The sequence below is a fragment of the Prunus mume genome, linkage group LG7 (genome assembly GCF_029339155.1).
Source record: "Prunus mume cultivar Tortuosa linkage group LG7, ASM2933915v1, whole genome shotgun sequence".
Lineage (NCBI taxonomy): Eukaryota > Viridiplantae > Streptophyta > Magnoliopsida > Rosales > Rosaceae > Prunus > Prunus mume.
Window position 1 is genome coordinate 19,699,244 of NC_142704.1, and position 18,373 is coordinate 19,717,616.

At 35.7% G+C, this 18,373-nt stretch overlaps 4 protein-coding genes and 1 long non-coding RNA gene across 9 annotated transcripts; 3 read left to right on the forward strand and 2 right to left on the reverse strand.

The window, feature by feature from the left end:
- Positions 1 to 2,556: 2,556 nt before the first annotated feature.
- On the forward strand, positions 2,557 to 4,133 carry LOC103337279 (Nucleotide excision repair, TFIIH, subunit TTDA). Of its 3 annotated transcripts, none has more exons than XM_008240439.3 (3): positions 2,557 to 2,667; positions 3,241 to 3,304; positions 3,794 to 4,133. In XM_008240439.3, exons 2-3 carry the CDS (start codon positions 3,270 to 3,272, stop codon positions 3,969 to 3,971), a joined length of 213 nt encoding a protein of 70 aa, XP_008238661.1. In that variant the 5' UTR covers positions 2,557 to 2,667; positions 3,241 to 3,269; the 3' UTR covers positions 3,972 to 4,133. The 3 variants fall into 3 exon arrangements, with proteins under 3 accessions (XP_008238661.1, XP_016651362.1, XP_008238662.1); XM_016795876.2 differs by having other exon boundaries at positions 2,573 to 2,667; positions 3,246 to 3,304; XM_008240440.2 differs by having other exon boundaries at positions 2,654 to 2,730.
- A 673-nt stretch (positions 4,134 to 4,806) lies between these two features.
- On the forward strand, positions 4,807 to 8,446 carry CLP2 (CLP protease proteolytic subunit 2). 2 transcript variants are annotated; one of them, XM_008240441.3, is made up of 9 exons: positions 4,807 to 5,029; positions 5,139 to 5,182; positions 5,272 to 5,344; positions 6,290 to 6,410; positions 6,856 to 6,993; positions 7,083 to 7,199; positions 7,570 to 7,638; positions 7,747 to 7,842; positions 8,099 to 8,446. In XM_008240441.3, the coding sequence occupies exons 1-9, from the start codon at positions 4,944 to 4,946 to the stop codon at positions 8,234 to 8,236; spliced, it is 882 nt and encodes a 293-aa protein (XP_008238663.1). In that variant the 5' UTR covers positions 4,807 to 4,943; the 3' UTR covers positions 8,237 to 8,446. The 2 variants fall into 2 exon arrangements, with proteins under 2 accessions (XP_008238663.1, XP_008238664.1); XM_008240442.3 differs by having other exon boundaries at positions 4,808 to 5,017.
- A 248-nt stretch (positions 8,447 to 8,694) lies between these two features.
- LOC103337318 (uncharacterized) lies at positions 8,695 to 9,434 on the reverse strand (the record flags this gene model as incomplete). Its single annotated transcript, XM_008240479.2, is given in 2 exon segments — positions 8,695 to 9,389; positions 9,392 to 9,434. Coding segments are annotated over 2 exon segments (600 nt in total), but the record flags the coding sequence as incomplete, so codon positions are not given.
- A 2,117-nt stretch (positions 9,435 to 11,551) lies between these two features.
- On the forward strand, positions 11,552 to 13,145 carry LOC148915693 (uncharacterized). 2 transcript variants are annotated; one of them, XR_016121921.1, is made up of 2 exons: positions 11,552 to 12,799; positions 12,892 to 13,145. It is a non-coding gene; the product is annotated as an uncharacterized LOC148915693 (long non-coding RNA). The 2 variants fall into 2 exon arrangements; XR_016121922.1 differs by having other exon boundaries at positions 11,552 to 12,159.
- On the reverse strand, positions 12,953 to 18,317 carry LOC103337281 (AT hook motif DNA-binding family protein). Its single transcript, XM_008240443.3, has 5 exons — positions 17,433 to 18,317; positions 15,274 to 15,341; positions 14,865 to 14,996; positions 13,662 to 13,823; positions 12,953 to 13,491 (listed from the first exon to the last, which is right to left on the reverse strand). The coding sequence occupies exons 1-5, from the start codon at positions 17,791 to 17,793 to the stop codon at positions 13,258 to 13,260; spliced, it is 957 nt and encodes a 318-aa protein (XP_008238665.1). The 5' UTR covers positions 17,794 to 18,317; the 3' UTR covers positions 12,953 to 13,257.
- Between the last annotated feature and the right edge of the window lie 56 nt (positions 18,318 to 18,373).

The window sequence follows — 18,373 nt, forward strand, 5'->3', positions numbered from 1 at the left end:
TAACAGGGAAGCCTGGGCAATTGTTGTGGCTAGGATTATAAAAAATTTAGGACATGTTTACGTATCAGTAATAGAGAAATTAAGGAATCAAAGAATTTAGGAATTGGAGAACTGTATGGGAAGAATCATTCCCATTAAGCTGTTTACTAAACATATGGAATTAGTAATGGAATAGGATTGATTCTCATTGTTATTGTTTACTAATTTGCATGAATCAGAATCCAAATTAATTTTAGAATTATGGTAAAGTGATAAGGGTATTTTTGGAAGTTATTAAGAGAAAACATGAATGGGAATCGTATCGATTACTCCCTACTAGTTAATCTGATTCCTAGTTTTGAGGGAATGTGATTACGGATTTTGAGGTGGGATTCACTTATTTTTTCATTCATGATTGCAAATAAACGCATGAGAAGACAGGAATGGAAATCATTCCCTTTCCTTCCATACCCATTACTGATACGTAAACATGCCCTTATAGTAATCGCACACCCTGGGATTCGAATCAACGGCAACAAAGTTTTAAGGGCATCGAGCGCTACCAAGTGAGCTAGACTGGCTGCTGTTGATTAAGTACCGGATTATTATTTTTTATAGAGTCCTACATCGGGAAAGTATAATAGTAATTTACACTTTAAATATAAGGGTTTCATTGATAATAGCACCAAGGCCTTTAGGATAAAACCCCACACCTATAATAATCAAAAAGAAATATATTGGATTTAGGTTGTTAAGTTGGGGACTATATCGGTGCTAGTGGGTGAACCTATGTGGGATTTGGTACTAGCATTGCATAGTGCCGGTAGGGTAATCCTACGATGGTTCGGTACCAACACGCATTAGTGTGAATGGTGGTCCTATGCATTGGTTCAGTGTACCAATACGCATAAAATGGAGGCCCACTGCTAATAGCACCGAGGCCTTTTGTAAATTTTTTATTCGTCCGCATCTTTTCATATTAAATTACATGTTTAATTTCTTTTTCAAATCTGGCCAAACAAAATGGAATTTTTAGTACACCGTTGAATTTAATTAAGAGACCCCAAAGACAAAAGGCAACAGTTGTGATTGCTTATGTACTCCTTCAAAGCCCAACATCTCCCACAATTTATGTTTATTCAAGCCACTGAAAGCAATTGGATCACATAACTACGATTTTTTACCCAAAAAAAAAAAAACCACAGTTTAACACACCCAAAATAAATTAGTGTTGAAGCAAAATTACATGCAATCAACTTAAAAGAAAAAAAAAACTTAAATAGCTAGGTTTCTATCATATTGATTAATGATTGTAATGTTCCTAGTTGATTAATGGCGAAACCCCGATAGACAATTTACATAAAATAAGTCTTAATTATGTACATTTCTAATTCATATTTACCCCTGTCTCCTGTGCTTTCCAACTTATCTCAAATTACCACTTGTGTTTGCAAACGGCTCTAAAGTTTCACATCCTATTTAAAATGTCTACCGTAATGTTCTCAAGGTAATAACACTTAGTTTCCTTGACATCCTATTTCTAAGGTAATAACGTAGTTTTATGAAGTCCTATTTCTAATGCATGTTACCCATTGTTCATCCCCCAAAATTCCGTAACCCATCCTTTATTGTTATTCTCATCCACCAATTTGGCAATCATCAAAGTCATTTCTCCTCACGGCGACATGGGTATCAAAAGAACCAACGACGTTGTCCTCTACCATCCTCACACCTCATCCGCTACCAACCGCCCGATCGCCAAAAAAATCAAGAAATTGGCGATTTTACCCAAAATCTCCATCGCTCGTTCGAGCACCATTTGCTTGATTTAAGTATGGTTTTTCAACCTCTCTTTCTTGAGTTGTGTTGGTTATGAGAAATTTCTGAGTTTTGGAGGGTAAATAAGCGATGAACAGTAACAAAGGGGATGAGTTGTTTAATTTTGGAAGGATGAACGAACGTCAGAATAAACTTCAAAAAAGGAAAAAGTAACGTGAGACGGTTTTTAAACGTTAGGTACTTTGAGTCGTTCAAACACAAGTGGTAATATGAGATAAGTTGGAAACACAGGGGGCATGTACATAATTAAACCTAAAAATAAAAACCCGTAATTAAGATTTAAATTTAGTAATGAAGGCTTAGCTGCAATCCTTTGGAGTGGTGATTGCTACTTTTATATTGTTTCATTTCTCATATTAATTGTTATACTTTTGTTCAGTGGATGTGTTTGATGGTCTGGAAGTAGATATGGGTTTTTTTTTTAAAAAAATTTAATTTTATTTAAAAAAAGTTTAGGTGGAGATTGGCTACTCCCATCACTAGCGCCAAAACAGACCCACAATCTCGAATCGGAAGGACTTACGACTAATTTATCAGTTGGGTTTTCAACTCTTAATTTTATTTTTCTTAGTTTTTTGTGTCAATTTTTTGCTTAATTATATATGTAATTTGTAACAGTTTGACAATGTTATATTTATTCTAATGGTCAACAGTAGATGTATGAATGCAAATAAAATTATCTGGAATAAAAAAAAACTCTTTTAAAAAGAAATAAAATAAATTATTTATTAATAAACAAAAGAAATTAAATAAAATAGAAGAGAGACTGCGCTAAATACACTTTGAGAGGGTGACCACAACCGAAACCCCGATAGACAGATAAAAGCTCCACCGACCTCTGCATCAGAGGTATGTATGCAAATGTTAACATCTTCAAGTTCAAAATTCGATCTTGTTCGTTGCTTCTCCATGGTTTGCCTTTTGATTCTACCATCTATTTGGGCAATTTAAATATTTTTATTTAACTTTTTTGCTTCTTTTGGGACTTCTGGGTTCGCAGAAAGAGCTTGGAATCGTTGTTTTTCTGGGCGTGTAATTGTGTTTGTTCCTTATACTGAACGGGTTAATGGGTTTGAGCTAATTTGGGTTTATTTTGTTTCATATGCTGTTCATAACAATTTTTTGTGTTTTCGCCATAATCTCTATGATATTATATTTGCGTAAAAGAATTAGTTTAGGTACTGAATCCATCAAACACTGACTAAATATGTATAGGGTTTAACAGAGACTGCTATGTCATGTAATGGAACTATTTTCATTGCTTTGATTAATTCTTTCTTGTGACGCTTAGGACTAGAATTTATACCATTAAGCTTTGGCTTAAGCATATCGTCTCTCTCTTCCTTTGTATGCTAAGGCTTAGGATCATTATAATCGAAGTATCTTGGTCTCATCTCTTGGTTTTTGTTGCTTTTGTTGCAGTTCAGAATTTTTGAGGGTTTTGATACGAGATGGTGAACGCCACTAAAGGATTGTTCGTCTCTTGGTAAGATAATTGTGTGAACTTTCTGTTGTGCATTTCTTAATTTTATCAAAACAAGCATGGGTTTCGAGGATATTTGGTTGCGGTTCCTCCTCTCCTTCACATATTATAAAACTTTGTCAAAACATAATAATGAAAATATGAGAAGTTTAACATTTTGTATTGCTGATTGTCATTTGGTTTGACAGCTTTTCTCTTTTGAGTGTTAGTCTTGACCTTTTTTGTACTGGTAGCTCCAATGGAGGGTATGGTCTTCACAGGTTGACTATAATGTTTTTGAGTTGAAAGTGAGGCCTTGATTATGAAGCTTCTGGCTTGTGTAAATTCTATGATACAAAGAGCAATCCACCAAATAGATTTTGATTTATCCAGGCATTGATTGCCTGTTGACTTGATCCAGCAGTTCCTAAAAGAGTAGTTTGAGTTGCTTCTTTTTCCCTCGTCAAGCTCTCTTTGTTTCCGAAACCAACCATTTGTAATTCTCTTGTGCAGCGACATACCTATGGCGCAATTCATCATCAATTACAACAATACACTGCCCCCTTCACAGCAATTCATAATACATGTCTTGGATAGTACTCACCTGTTTGTGCAGCCCCATGCAGCTGAAATGATAAGAAGCGCCATTTCCGAATTTAGAGATCAGAATTCTTATGAGAAGCCTACTTGAATCCTTTTAGAGACCAAAATGGTCACATTGTATTTGTATCTTGGTTTTTTTGTGTCCATGTATCAAATCTCCCTTCCAGCTCTTTGTCAACTGTAGCTCTTATTTGAACACATTGAAGTGAGCCACAGAGCTTTTTGGAAAAAAATTGGTTGACGTTCTAAACTGGTTGTGCAAGGATAATGGGTTCTTTTCCTTTGCTTGCTTGTGTGAATCTATTGAGATTGGATGATTTAATTCTAAACCACCAAATTAAGATTTTGTCTGCTACTTACTGTTGTGCTCCTTGATGACTCTGGTTATTATAATGGAAAATGCAATTTCTGTTTTATTTTTGATAGACATCAACTTGGGTTCTGGAAAAAAAAAAAAAAAAAAACGAAGAAGAATAGAAGAAAAGATTCTAAAAAATATGTACTCATTTTCGCCAACCGCGGTGCTCGAACAGATGACCGAAACGTTAAAGGCCTTGAGCTCTGCCAACTGAGCTAGATATACCGTTATTATTCTTATTTATAGAGTCCCACATCGGGCTATATAATTATAATTTACACCTTAAATATAGGAGTGCTATTGCTAATAGCATCAAGGCCTTTGGAATAAAACCCTACACTTATAATAACCAAAAGGAAATCTATTGGATTTAGATAGCTAAGTTGAGGACAATATCAGTGTTAGTGGTTGGGCTTATGCAAGATCTGGTACTAGCATTGTATAGTCCAACACGCATAAAATAGAGGCCCACTTCTAATAGCACTGAGGCCTTTTGTCAAAAAATTATTCGCATTTCCGCATCTTTTCGTATTAAATTACATTTTTAATTTCTTTTTAAAATCTGGCAAAACAAAGAAAAAAGAAAGAGACAACCTCTACCCAGAAAAAAGAACAAGTGTTGCCGGCTCTAGCGGATCCCGCCTCAGTCTATTTCTTCTTCCTATATCCCAAGCTCCCAACTTCCCATCTCTGTTTGCGAAAATGGCAGTCTCTTTTCACCCGACCACTTCTACTCCAAGCTTTCAGCCCCAAGCTAGACTCGCTTCTCCTCTCAGGTTCTCTCCCACGTGGGTTTTGCTGTTTTTTACTCTCTTTTCTTCTTTAATTAATTTTTAAACTCAAGAAAACAAGATAAATGAATGTTTTTAATTGTAATCAGCAATTTGTATTCCACAGTTGTGCAGCAAAGCATTATTCAGGGTTAAAGCTTCAATCTTTAGGTACTCACTGCCTCTCTTGTTAGATAATTTTGGTCTTCTTTTCTGCGACGTGTCAATAATTGATTTGCTTTTCTTTTAACAAAACTAAGGAACTTTTGGAGCTAAAAACCCCAACTTGACGGTTGAGTTCTATGGCAAAGTTAATAAGAGCCTTCAATCCAGGTAACTAAATTATGGGCTTGTGTATACATTTCTTTAATCCTCCCGAATTTTGATGGTTTTGTGCCAAAAGTTAGCGTATATCCAATATATTGGTGGTGCCCACTTAAACTTTTTTAAGAGTATTAACAGGGTGTAATTATCCTAGTGCAGCTAAGGCAATCCTGCTTCATTAAACTTCATTATGGTGTTTGAATGAGTTTCTTGTGTACTGGTTTCCTAAAAATTTATCCGTTTGAATTTTGGGCTATGCGGCAACAATGAGATTGTTTATTTGTTTGTTGTATTATATAGGGGAGTTTTAACCATAACAAGACACTCAAAATCGTGAATCTTAGACTTGTTTCTTTGTTCCTGAATGAAGTATCGTTGTGGGATTGCAAAGATGTGGCTGATTATAGCCTATAATCACAAGATAAAAACTGAGGCTGGCTTGTTTCTGTTGTATGGTAAAAATTATAATTGTTTGTTCTATTCTTGACATGCCATCTAAGGTGTTACATTATGTATATCTTAGAATTATTTGAATAATAAGTGGTATATCCCTGATATTTGCTGTATGTTACTTACACCACACCACCACCCGACACACCCACCCAACCATGCGGGGGGCCTTAGAGATATGAAGTGCAAATTCATATTTTTAGGAGCATAACTTATCCTCATTACTAGGTTAGTGCCCACTCTGTTGTCAGGTTAAAATATATATTTACAAGTATCCTGAAGTCCCAGTGGATGGGGAAGCTAATGCTTGTGATTCGTTTTGATTACTGTTGCATTAGTTATTATTGTTCTCTAAGTCACTCTTTAGTTCTACCATTTTTCAGGAAAATAAATATGCTCAATTTGGTTTGATTCTTTTAAAATAAACAGAATAAGTTACAATTTTGCATGAAAACTTTTTTTTATATCCATGGATGATGCATCTCTATGTCTGAACTTTTTCAGGACACGTAACCAAAGACCATCACGAGCGCGAATTGGAATGATGCCTATAGGGACACCAAAGGTGCCCTATAGAACTCCTGGTGAGGGAACTTGGCAATGGGTTGATTTGTGGAATGCTCTAGTAAGTCATTACAGTTAATTTCATATGAATTGGACATGCAGTTTGTTGACATAGAAGGTTATAGGTACATGTTATAAAATTAGATACGATACACATCTAGGGATGTCCCTTTATTTTGTGTATTGGTAGCAAGGAGGCTTGCAGTCCACTCATGCGGATTATTTGAACCAATTTCCTTTTACATCTCGGTTGAAGCCTTTTTCTTTGTATTTTTTTTATCCAAATATTTCAAATGATCCTGTGCATTTAGTATTTGATTTCTATTTTCAATTCCAAATCTTCCCTAAACCTATCTTGGTAGCTAGATAAAAAAAAAAAATTTAAAAAGTAGATCAACTTGACATCTTAAGTCAACTTTTTTGAGTGGTTTCAACTTAATGGAGTTTTAGTGGAATCCCATTTTATTGTGTTTCTCTAAAAAATCTTCTGTTTTCTGGGAATGTAGTACCGAGAACGTGTTATCTTCATTGGGCAGAATATAGATGAAGAGTTTAGCAATCAGATTTTGGCAACAATGCTGTACCTTGACACTATTGATTCTTCCAAAAGGCTTTATATGTATATCAATGGTCCTGGTGGAGATGTGAGTATCAGATTTTCATGATGATTATACTTATTTCTTGATAATCTTTTTCCATGTTTCATATATCTGAAACTTGCACCATTTTGCAGCTTACTCCGAGCATGGCTATCTATGATACTATGCAGAGCTTAAAGAGTCCTGTTGGCACCCATTGTGTGGGCTATGCCTATAATTTAGCAGCCTTTCTTCTTGCAGCTGGAGAAAAGGTAATAGTACTGAATCCAAGTTGATAACATCCTTAATATTAATGCTCATCACGAAAGTGGTGAACTCAAGTTTTTTTTTTTTTTTTTTGGCCTCAGAAGTGCAGAAGTTAATACAGCTAAATAGTGCTGTGATGATGTGGGGGAATCTAATTTTCTATAGAAAATGACTGATGATGGCCTTTCATGTCCATTTTGTTGCTATCCGAGCTCTTTTTTTCACACATGCTATTTTGCAACCCCTGTACCTTAATGATTTGATGCATTATCTTTATGTTCGATGTGACTTAAAAGGATTGTTGCTTTCATCTATTTCTAACTAAGATGGTTGAACTCTGAAATTCCACCTTTTTAAAATTTCTGCTTTGCTTAGGGCAATCGATTTGCAATGCCACTATCAAGGATTGCGCTACAATCTCCTGCCGGGGCTGCTCGTGGTCAGGTATTACTGCTTCCTGTCATGCCATCAAAAGCTGCGATATATACCTTTCATGTTTGTAGATTTTTGGTCCTTGTGGTGTTCACGAATCTTTACAAAATCTTGTGGCAGGCTGATGACATACAAAATGAAGCAAATGAACTTCTCAGAATCAAAGATTACCTTTATAACGAGTTGGCTAAGAACACTGGCCAGCCAGTTGAAAAGGTTAGCTAGTTTGACAAGTAAAACCTATAATCACTTTTGGGTTAGGTGGTTTTATGACCACATTAAGCGTTGTTACTTATCGATTTCAATAAGTGATGCACAAGCTTGATGAATTACCATTTACAAGATTAAGCATTATAAGTTATTGTTTCTTAGTCTGAAGTTGAATGATGACTAACTTTAGACATCACCTGAACAAAAGATGCCTGTGTTGATCTTGGATTCAATTTTGATATTCTGAACTGTTTATATGCAGATTAACAAAGACTTAGGTCGGATGAAGCGGTTTAATGCACAGGAGGCTCTCGAGTATGGGCTCATTGATCGTGTAGTTAGGCCACCTCGTATTAAGGCTGACGCACCTCCCAAGGATGCCGGAACAGGTCTTGGTTAGTGTAACTGTTGCTCGTCTGGCAAATTGGATGATGGTAGCTATGTAGTGTTCAAAATGTTTCTGAAGTTCATTTTTATGTTCATGTAGTATTCTACTTAACCATAATTGTTGCATAGAATTTTTGTCCCTTTGATCTTTCGAAGGAAGCAAAACACATGAAGTCTTTTGGAAATAACTATTTGCTAAAAAAGGTGTTATAATTTTTACTCACAGGTTTGTACATTAAGGTTGCCTAGAGAAGAAAAATATATAGATTCATCTATTGTGTGGTCGAATTCTCTTTTTCCATTGACTATCTAATGAGGGGCAGTGAAAGCGGTATTATTTACAAAGATTCCCCAACAAAAAGGGGATTATAAGATGAATAGCAATATAGAAATCAGTTATGGTCTTGAAGATAATAAAGTCCTAAGAAAGGTACACATTATAGGGCAGAGAATGAAAGAGAGAGACAAAGGAAAAGAAAAGTAAGTTTGTATTATTTTCTTGAGTTTTGCTACATACAGAGGTTAAACTACAAATTTGATTATTTCATCTATCTTCTTGATAAATTTGAGGTTAATCTGTCTGCATCTGTAAGGCGTTGTAATACTTATTCACAAGTAGCTAAACTGCAAAGGATTGGAGATACTATCCCTTAACCTCTCCTCCTTCCATCCCTTGTTAACCTTATCAATGAAGTCTTCGATTCTTTTCTCCAAATTACTGTCCTGTTCATCCATGTCTCCCCAACCAATCTCGTCATCGCTACCATTGTCGTCATCATCTTCGTTGTAACCATCAGAATCAAAGCTATAATCTTCACTTTCGTCATCAACACGGTCACTGCCATTGTCATAACCATCCAGATTCAAGTATTTATCACTCTTTGTATCCTCAACATCATTGTCTGCATCTTCTTCTAGTTCATACTGATGATATCGGAAAGGTATGATACCGTCAACTTCCCCGGAAGATGGCCTGTGACTTCCAACAATTATGGCGACGATGATGATGTTAAATAGTGAAACCACAAACAGAGGATTGGATGAGAAATGAAGACTGCGTTTCGAGATTGATTGCAGCAAAGAGCTGAGGACAAGAGCAGCAGCTATGAAGAGTAAGAGAAAGAAAGTTCCTGGTACCCCAACAACCCTCATGCCCTGGTTTAAACAAACAGGTGTGATTGTGATAGTTTAATTCTGAAGTCTCCTCTGTGAAGGGATTATCATTTATAGAGTTTGGAGCTTTTTGCATCAACCTATTTGTTTTAGGTGGTTTTCCCGGAAAGTTTGATAGAGTTATACTATTTGTGTACTCTAAGTTTGATAGCGTATATTATGGTTAAGTAATGAAAACTTCCAAGCATAATTTAGCCCCTAATTTTCTGGGTTTCCAGAAAACATGAGGCCTCTCTAGCTAAAATCTGACCGTGTCTTAGAACCCACCTAGAAAAGGACAAGCCAAAAGTCCAAGTTTCACCACCCATTTCACAATTGGGTGTAATTTGGGCAAACATAAAATTAATCAAGACAATACAAATTTGAAGTATGTGTTGGGAGAACCAAAGTCATCCTGATCATTAGTTTAATATGTTTTAATGTCTCAATAATGGTATTATTTTGGTTATCTTCACAAGAAATGGTCGGAATTTTGAAACCCTAGCATTATTCGTGGATGTAAATCAACTATATCACACTCTGGTATTGGACAAGCCAATTTGAGCAGAACATTAGTGGAGATGGCTTTGAGAAAGTGACTTGGAGATGTTGATAACTGATTACTTCTACGTTTGGATATAAAACAGAATTTCTGGGAAACTTCAATGGAGGCTTTCTCTAGGCTCTTTTTAAAAAAAAAATACAAAAAACAAAAAAGGAAGAAGAAGAAACTTCCTAGGCGTTGACCTCAAGATTTTTTTTATTTTTTATTTTTTATTTGGTTTTTTGCATGAAACTTCTTGGAGATGAGGAATCATCCCAAGATTCTGGGATGATTTGAAGCGGACGGATTGAGAAAAAAAAAATGCAAGTATAGCTGACTAAGAAATGTGTTTTTGTTTGTTGCAACGGAAACACACACTTTGGGGTGATACCATAGTATAAAATATCGATAATATCGACGAAATATCGAGGACATTATCGTTTTTTCAGATTACTGATATTTCGGAACGTATCTATACACATATTGTATAAATATCGATAATATCGAAAAATATCGATGTCGATAATTTCGCTCATACTTCAGCAATATTTTGTCAAAAATATCGATGTAATGAAAAAAAGGGGAAAAAAAAACACAAAGCACACACTCAAAGGGGATTCAAACTCTTGCTATTTCACTCATCCAACGCCTTAACCACCATGTTATTTATGTTTTTGTGATAATATGCTAATATGTATATTTATATTGTTTTGTTTTGAACTGTTTTTGCAAGAATCAGATTTTCACATGAGAATGTGAGTGACTTTTCCTTTTAGGAAGGAATTGAGCGCCTCATGAAAAGAATTTGAGATCTAATCTTCAAATGATTTTGCTTATGGACAATGTCAACCAATCTCGAATCCATATGGGTGACATGTTAACAATTACATGCAAAACTATTTTGGGGATTTATCATTTGATGACTACTCTTTCACAATACACTTTCTCTACACATAGAGATGATGAAGATAGTGAAAATTTTGAACCTCATAAGGACTCTATGTGGTACTAAATCACTCATATATCTTATCATGCTATGTATAAAGTATATAATATTGTAGTAAATCATTATATATAAATGATTATGATGTGCTTAATCTTCTTTCATTAATTACTATATATTTTCTACACTCACAGTGTTTGTCAGCTTGCTATATAATCAACTTAAATCAGTTAAACCCATCATGCAATGCATTTCCTTCCAATTTTTTGTGATAAACTACTAGATAATTGACTAAATAAACATTCTCCAAAGTTTCAATAAAAATTTCCGAGTTTTTCTTACAATTTCCGTAGTTTTTATTCAATTATTATCGATATCGATAATATCTCGATATTTCCATTGAAATATCCATATTTTTGGACTACCGATATTTCTGATACCATCGATATTTTAGACCTTGAGTGATACAGAGCCAAGGAGACGGACTAAATAGAATGAGTGTTGCTATTTCCACCCACTTGTCCTATTTTTCCACCCACCTTATCTTCCCACCCACCATATAAATTTTAACAAACACAATCCTATCTTTCCACCCACCATTATTCCTAAAATACCCTTTAATTATAATATTAAGAGTCAATTCTATATTTTTGCTTGTTTTTATGTTTAGGTGTAATAAAATATTCATAGAATTTATAAAACTCAATTAAAAAAAAATTAAAAACAAAAACCCATCCGCACCCCTTCCCCGACCCCAACCTCTAGCCCCACCCAACTGCCCAGATTCATCCCCAAAAACCCAAGCCTCTACACCACAGTCGCCTCCACCACTGAGAAACTGATGTGGATTCAATCAACTTCTTGATGCGAATCATAGCTCTAAAGCAAGAATCTAAAATCAATTTCCTTTCAAGGTGGCTACAGGTATTTTAATTGTTTTAATTTTGCCATATAATCATTAAAGCATTGGGCTTTGTTTAAAATACATGTAAGTGATTTGGAGGCAGCTGAAATTCTCATCAATGTTGACCATGAAGAACCAAGTTGGTGGGTTTGGGTAACGGAAGATATGATTCCGGGCAAAGTTGAGGATATGAGTGGAATTGACAATGAAAGCTATGTTCTTGTCAGTGGGTAACGCTCTGGTTTCACAATATTCATATGGTTCTTAACTGAAGGGGGAATGGATTGTGCTGGGTACAGTACAAAGGTGGGTGCTTGGGGAAGTGGGGGAGATGGCTGCCGTGCAGTGGAGCAAAAGGGAGAAGGGTGGGGCGTGCGTGTTGTGAGGGAAGAGGTTTGATATTTGTTAATAATCTTTTTAGTTTTTTTTTTATAATCATTTTCTTATGTTTTTTAATTGGTTTTAATGATTTTAACCCATTTTGTAAAGGGTAAATTGGTCTTTAAAATTTACAAGATTAGGTGGGTGAGGAAATAGGACAGGTATGTGAAAATAACAACACTCAATAGAATTGACCGTGAGTGGTTCTTTCCATCGGATTTGTTAAATCCCATTGTTTATATACAAATTTATAAATAAACCTAATCCTAGACATGTATTTATAAAAAAACCCAAGCACTATTTAAACATAGAAACACACCCAAAATCAACCCCAAAGTCAACTTTTTGGGTGTGTTCATAAATGGGTTTGAGTGTGTGTAATGATGGGTTTTGGGTGTGTTTATATGTTTAAATAGTGCTTAGATTTTTTTATAATTTCAACCCCCATTTTGGATGTTTTAGTGAAACCCCTTGTTTATATCACTTTATAAATCTCAATGCCAATGATGAATTCTTGATGTTGACGACAGTTGACTTGAGTTGAGCTCACTGACCGTTTAACAAATGAAAGAGACACGAAATCTTTGAAAGCAAAAACAATCCAAAGTCAGTGTATTGTTCTCAGGCACCAAAGTTTTAAATGGGCACAGAGGTTACCTAAATTCCTGTCTTCAACCTTCATCTGACCAAGTCAAAGGGATGAAAGCTGAGTTTTACAGAGTTACTACCATTTTTATTTTGCAGAAGTTAAAACCATTGCTGAGTTGAACCAACAGAAGCAAACAATTGAGACACAGTCAATCAATAGGTCTCAAACAACTTCCAAATCACATTACATCAATTCCAAAGAAAGACGGATTCTGGTGCTAATATTACATCATCAAACTACTCTAGAGGACACAACGGGCTACATAAGCAGCACTAGAAGCCTACCTAAGCGGCTAATTTAAATAACACCTCAAATGGGAAACCCCATGACGATACTAGTAGTCAACAAGTTTACAGACAACAAACAAGGAGAAGTGAGATCCAACAGCTGGGACTTGGGAGTTTAATCTGCCACTGTGGTCAGTCAGAAACCTCATATTGCAACTATAAGTGCATGCTCTTTCAGATTACACCTCCAGGCAAAGATACATTAATGTCAGTCTTGGTTTTCGGATCCGATGGCAATGAAGACCAATTATCTCCACGGAAGGAAGTCGAAGATGAGAAGTTTGGTTTTGGATCAACACTAGAAATAGGAACAGCCATAGTTGGCGTTGCATTAGAGATGTAATCATGTTTCTGTTTCTTGGGCTTCTGCTCATGCTGGTTTCCTGACAGAAAACTGCCTACTACAACCTGATTTAAATCAAGGAAGAAATCTCAGATCATGGTTTCTTGTGATTAAAAAGTCAGCTCATAACCATGCTGACTTTCTGGGTTTCTTTTGGATGCAAATGGCCAAGGTTGGTCCTAAAAGTTTGAACTCAAGGATGGGGGTAGAAATTCGGAAATAAAAAAAGCCATACCTGCACAGGACTTGCAGCTACTAACAGACCAGCTACACCACCACCTACAACACGCCCATCTGGACTTGCCAAAGAAACGCTCATCCCACCTGATCTGCTTCTTGTCCCCCCAGTTTCATTGGGCATAAATGAACCAGATAAAGATAGTATCTCAAAACGCCCCTGCAAGAACAAGAATGCAAAGAGATGGGAATTCCACTTGTGGTTCACGAAAGAAGATATAATAACCACAAAAGATACGATATTGGAAATTTAAATGTACAAACATAAAGAATCCGTCTTTCATTTAGGCAAATTCAATGAAAAACAATCATTAAATCAATTATCAGAAATGAGGGCTGCATAAGGGGAAAAGGTGGAAAACCATGTGGATTGAGGCAGTAACAAGTTTGACAAGAGCTATGCATGATACAGGCCTAATGTACCAGAACCAAACAGTTATGCAAGGATAATGGACTAATTTAGTACATTTCCAAATCATGAGTGGAAAGACTTAAGGCATAATTCTTCCAATCTAACAATTCCAATGCTGAAATTTTGATTATAGCATAAGTATTAGTCTTCATTCATTATAACCACTCGTCCCTATTGGCTATTAGACTACACTTTACTGTCAACTGCGATTCTCTTGTCTGGTTCTAGTTATGGGGCTGTAACAGCACCACAGCTGCTAAGATGTTCATTAATCTACTTGTCTAATAAATGGACAAAAGTTCACTTATCCCCAAAAAAGAGAAGAACAGTAGGCTCAAGGGATTTAACTACAAACTGACTAATAGAATAAGCCTCACTTTTCACATTATGACAAAATAAGTACATAACTGGCATGCCAACAAAAAGCTCCCATCTTAAAGGGGAGGGAAAAAAAAACTCACAGCCCATGTAATGTAAGGACTAAGCATTCTTAATAACAAACTAGCTACCAACTCAAGAAGTTTCAGCATACTCATTAACAGTGACAATGGAAAGGAATCAGAGTAAGAGCATACTACTCAATATAATCAGCAATAAGGAAAAAAAACATCAACTCTGAAAACTAATTATGCTTATAATGCTACATATAGCAGAACATTACAGAAATAAAATACATATAAAAAACTAAACAAGTTATTTTTAATAGAATATCAACAATACCTCAAAAATGGCACATTACTGAACTAACAGAAATAAAGATATCATCAAAATGAGGATAAGATGCATCACCTCATATGTCAATGTACCGCCAGAAGAATCAGGCTGACGAAGTGTCACACTTGATATAACACCATTTGCGGAGAGCACACATATAGCTCGAGGACCTTGTTGAGAAAATGATATAATCTTCATCATGACATCCTAAGACAACCACAGTTGTTACAGGAAAAGTCAACTTAAGTGCTTAAAGTAGTCATTGAAGTGAAGAACCAAGAAACTAGTAACATAAAAGATCTGAAAATGTAAAAAAGTCACTAATTAGTGAAAGAACCAAAGAACAGCCGCCGAACCTAGTACTTACAATCGGCCATCTCCAGCTATTTAAGCAATATAACCATTCATTTAGACCAACCATTGACATCATGAAGGTTCTCGCAATGCAGGATATGACATAAACATAATTATTAGAGTTAATTACCTCGCCCGAATTAACAGTGATGATATGGGGTGTAAAATTAGCACCGACAGAGCATGCAACCCATTCACCTACAAAAGAAAAAAAAAGGAACTCTTGCAGGATTAGCCACATAAAACGGAGCTGTCCACTTTGTGATAGGTTTTTTGACATATGCCCTTCACATCAAGGTACTTGTTCCCTAAATCAAAATAAGGCAAAGTAATGTAGAGCCTAAATAATCTTTCCATCATTAGTTAAAAAACATTAATCTTCAGTTTTTAACAAAAAAGAGTGTTGACTCAGACTTGGCCAACTGCAGATCTCAACAGACAACAACAATGACATCATCATCAACCACAAAAACAGATCAGGAAACTTTAATTATTATGCTTACATGCTTGTTTTATGTAATCCCAAGAAAATTATAAATAATAATACTATCACGTTAAATGCAAGTAATCATCATAAAAAAAATTCCATCTGAGGCTTGTTGGTGTTATACTAGAATTAAAGGGCTCATAGCAGCCATCAACAAGGGTGGAGAACTTGTCAGTTAGCCATATTCCTAATTTCCTACCATCACAGATTCCAGTATGGATTTTCCAAGCCTCCACTAGTGTGATTGCAAATAATTTGTACAGAAGTGGTCATCTATAAACAAAAAGTGCAGATACAAACACACACCAACAGAAATTATATGCATTGCCATTCACATCAAAAAATAAACATATGCATTTCCATAATTATTGCTTAAGTCACTACATATTTACAATTTACCACCTTTACTTCAGTCACAAAAAGATAAAACACTAATACACATGCCTGATCAACATTGATTGAAAATATTAGGTAATGTTTACAGATTAGCTAGCAATGGAAATCTGTTGGACAGTAGGTGGTATAACTACAGTCCCAAAAGAATTTTAATTACTCCTGGTTATTCCAAACAAATGTAATTATTATAAAAATTGAGACGAGTACTCATTTATGCTAAATCAAAATAGCCAATATTTCCTTAACCTATCTTCTTGTATAAAGCAGAATAATTTTTCATATATCCAAAAGAGAGAAAAAGAAAGGCATGACAATTGTAAAGAAGCATAACCAGTGTACCAAAACAATAACGTAAGGACCTAGGATTCTTGTATAAGTGAAAGAATAAACTAGTAGATTATCCAAAAGGATAAAGGAAAACAAAAAAAGAGATATATAATGCATGGATGAAACTAATTCACTGAAGGACTGGAAGTAAATGTCAGTCCCAAATTTATTTGAAAAATATGATAAAATCTGCATACAAACAAAAACAGAATAATTATCTTACTAAAACTGATAACCAACAATTAATCAAATTCCACATGGCACATTTCTGCTAATGATTGGTAGCTGGGATTATAAATTTTCATGCAGACGCTCATGTGAAGCCAGCAGATGACAAACTAGAATCACATACGAGCAAATATGTGTCATAATAAATATTCCACCATCCATCTTTTCAAAGAATACTATGAAAGTTGACTGGCCCAATACAATGCAAAACTATGAATGTAGATGCTAATGGAAACTCCTAAGCTTCAATACTCTTGGTAGAAAGGATCGCAATACATGCTAAGACTCAAATAACAAAGACCAACGACAACTAGAATTTCATTCTGAGAAACCAACGATACAACATAAAATCAGAACTAAGTCGCTAACAGGGACAAGACATAAATAAAAGAGGGGAAATTATTTCCTTCTTTAGATCTGTCAGCCATTTTAAGACAGGTTTCAAGTCCAAGTCTGTTCACCATCACTTGCAGACTTTAGCATGTACAAAGTTGGCACCTGGCATAATTTTCTTCCTCAAAAAGGTGAGAGGTGCCAAAGGACAGCCATAACGAGAAGATTCCATCATTCCCATACCAACCCACAAAAACTCATCTGTTCAGAACTACCACCACACACACCAAGATCTTACTAAGGGTATCCAATCAGAGGTCCCACATCTACCCAACGAGAATCATATAAACCCGAAAGCTATACCCTCTTAAATCCAACCCCTTACATGAGTAAATCTCACCCAATCCCCACACAGAAACAACACAAACCAACACTAAAAATCTCAACTTTAGCTCAAAAACAAGCATAAAATCACTCAAACTCAAAAGGGTATGTGCAAATAAGCATTATTTCATTACCTAAATTCTCCACCTCATACTTGGTCTTGCTCACTGAGCTGGTTGGCTTCACTTTCCCGCGCTTCTCCGCCGAGAAATCTATCACCGGAGGCGGCGCAGAGGACGATATCGGCTTTGGTGAAAGCGCCATGGTCACACTCCCGTCTGGTCCGTACTTCCTTGGCCTCCCCCTCTTCTTCTTCATCGGCAAAGACCCAGCCGCCGGCAGAGCCGCCGCCGGTGGCGGAGCAACCGGCGCCGGAGGTGTTGATCCGGCGTTATGGGTTGTGTTTTCAGACCTTGGAGCCACATGGTAGTCTGACGGAGCATCTGATGCCACCACTGTAACCCCACTACTATTCACTCCTTCCCTACCCTCCATAGTTAACCTTAAACCCTCAAAAATTGTATCTTTTGAGCTTTTTAACAAAAACCCATTTTTACTTTACTAATCTAAATCACTCGAAAAATAGCTCAGTGTTCCAAAATTTGAAAACTGAACCAGAAATTATACCTGAAACAGAAAACCCAGATGGAGAAAAAAATTAAAGAGAAAAAGAGCTACAACACTCAAGCTTCCTGAGCTTTGAACACAAAAACTACAAGAGAAACTATTACAAGGAAAAATTAGCTGCAAAAGAGTAGTTTTATTCAAAGCTCTTTTATTTAAAGCAAAGTTGGCTTGAAAAACAGAGCTCAAAGGGTGAAGAAATTGATTTAAATTTTTTCCAATGGAAAAAAAATTGATTTTTATTCGTAGAGTGTGAAGAAAAAGATTTGATCTTTTGAGCTCTTTGATTTCTGGTTTTGTGATTAGAATGGAAATTGTTCAGATAATAGTAAGAAAGGTTGTTTTTTGTTTTTCAGCTTATTGGGTGCCTAACTCTCCTAAGACTGTCCGAATTGAGATTAAAAAAATGAAATGTAAAATAAAAAAGAATAAAATATTAAATAATGAGCAA

Bases quoted from the DNA above. Each gene is read 5' to 3' on its own strand.
- CLP2 (XM_008240441.3), top strand. From the start codon at position 4,944: ATGGCAGTCTCTTTTCACCCGACCACTTCTACTCCAAGCTTTCAGCCC. The intron at 5,030-5,138 runs GTGGGTTTTGCT...TGTATTCCACAG, and splicing joins CCTCTCAGGTTCTCTCCCAC to TTGTGCAGCAAAGCATTATT. The intron at 7,639-7,746 runs GTATTACTGCTT...ATCTTGTGGCAG, and splicing joins CCGGGGCTGCTCGTGGTCAG to GCTGATGACATACAAAATGA.
- LOC103337279 (XM_008240439.3), top strand. From the start codon at position 3,270: ATGGTGAACGCCACTAAAGGATTGTTCGTCTCTTG. The intron at 3,305-3,793 runs GTAAGATAATTG...TCTCTTGTGCAG, and splicing joins AAAGGATTGTTCGTCTCTTG to CGACATACCTATGGCGCAAT.
- LOC103337281 (XM_008240443.3), bottom strand. From the start codon at position 17,793: ATGGAGGGTAGGGAAGGAGTGAATAGTAGTGGGGTTACAGTGGTGGCA. The intron at 15,342-17,432 runs GTAATGAAATAA...TTTCTTTTGTAG, and splicing joins GTATGAGGTGGAGAATTTAG to GTGAATGGGTTGCATGCTCT. The intron at 13,824-14,864 runs GTGATGCATCTT...TTGTTCTTGCAG, and splicing joins GCGGTACATTGACATATGAG to GGGCGTTTTGAGATACTATC.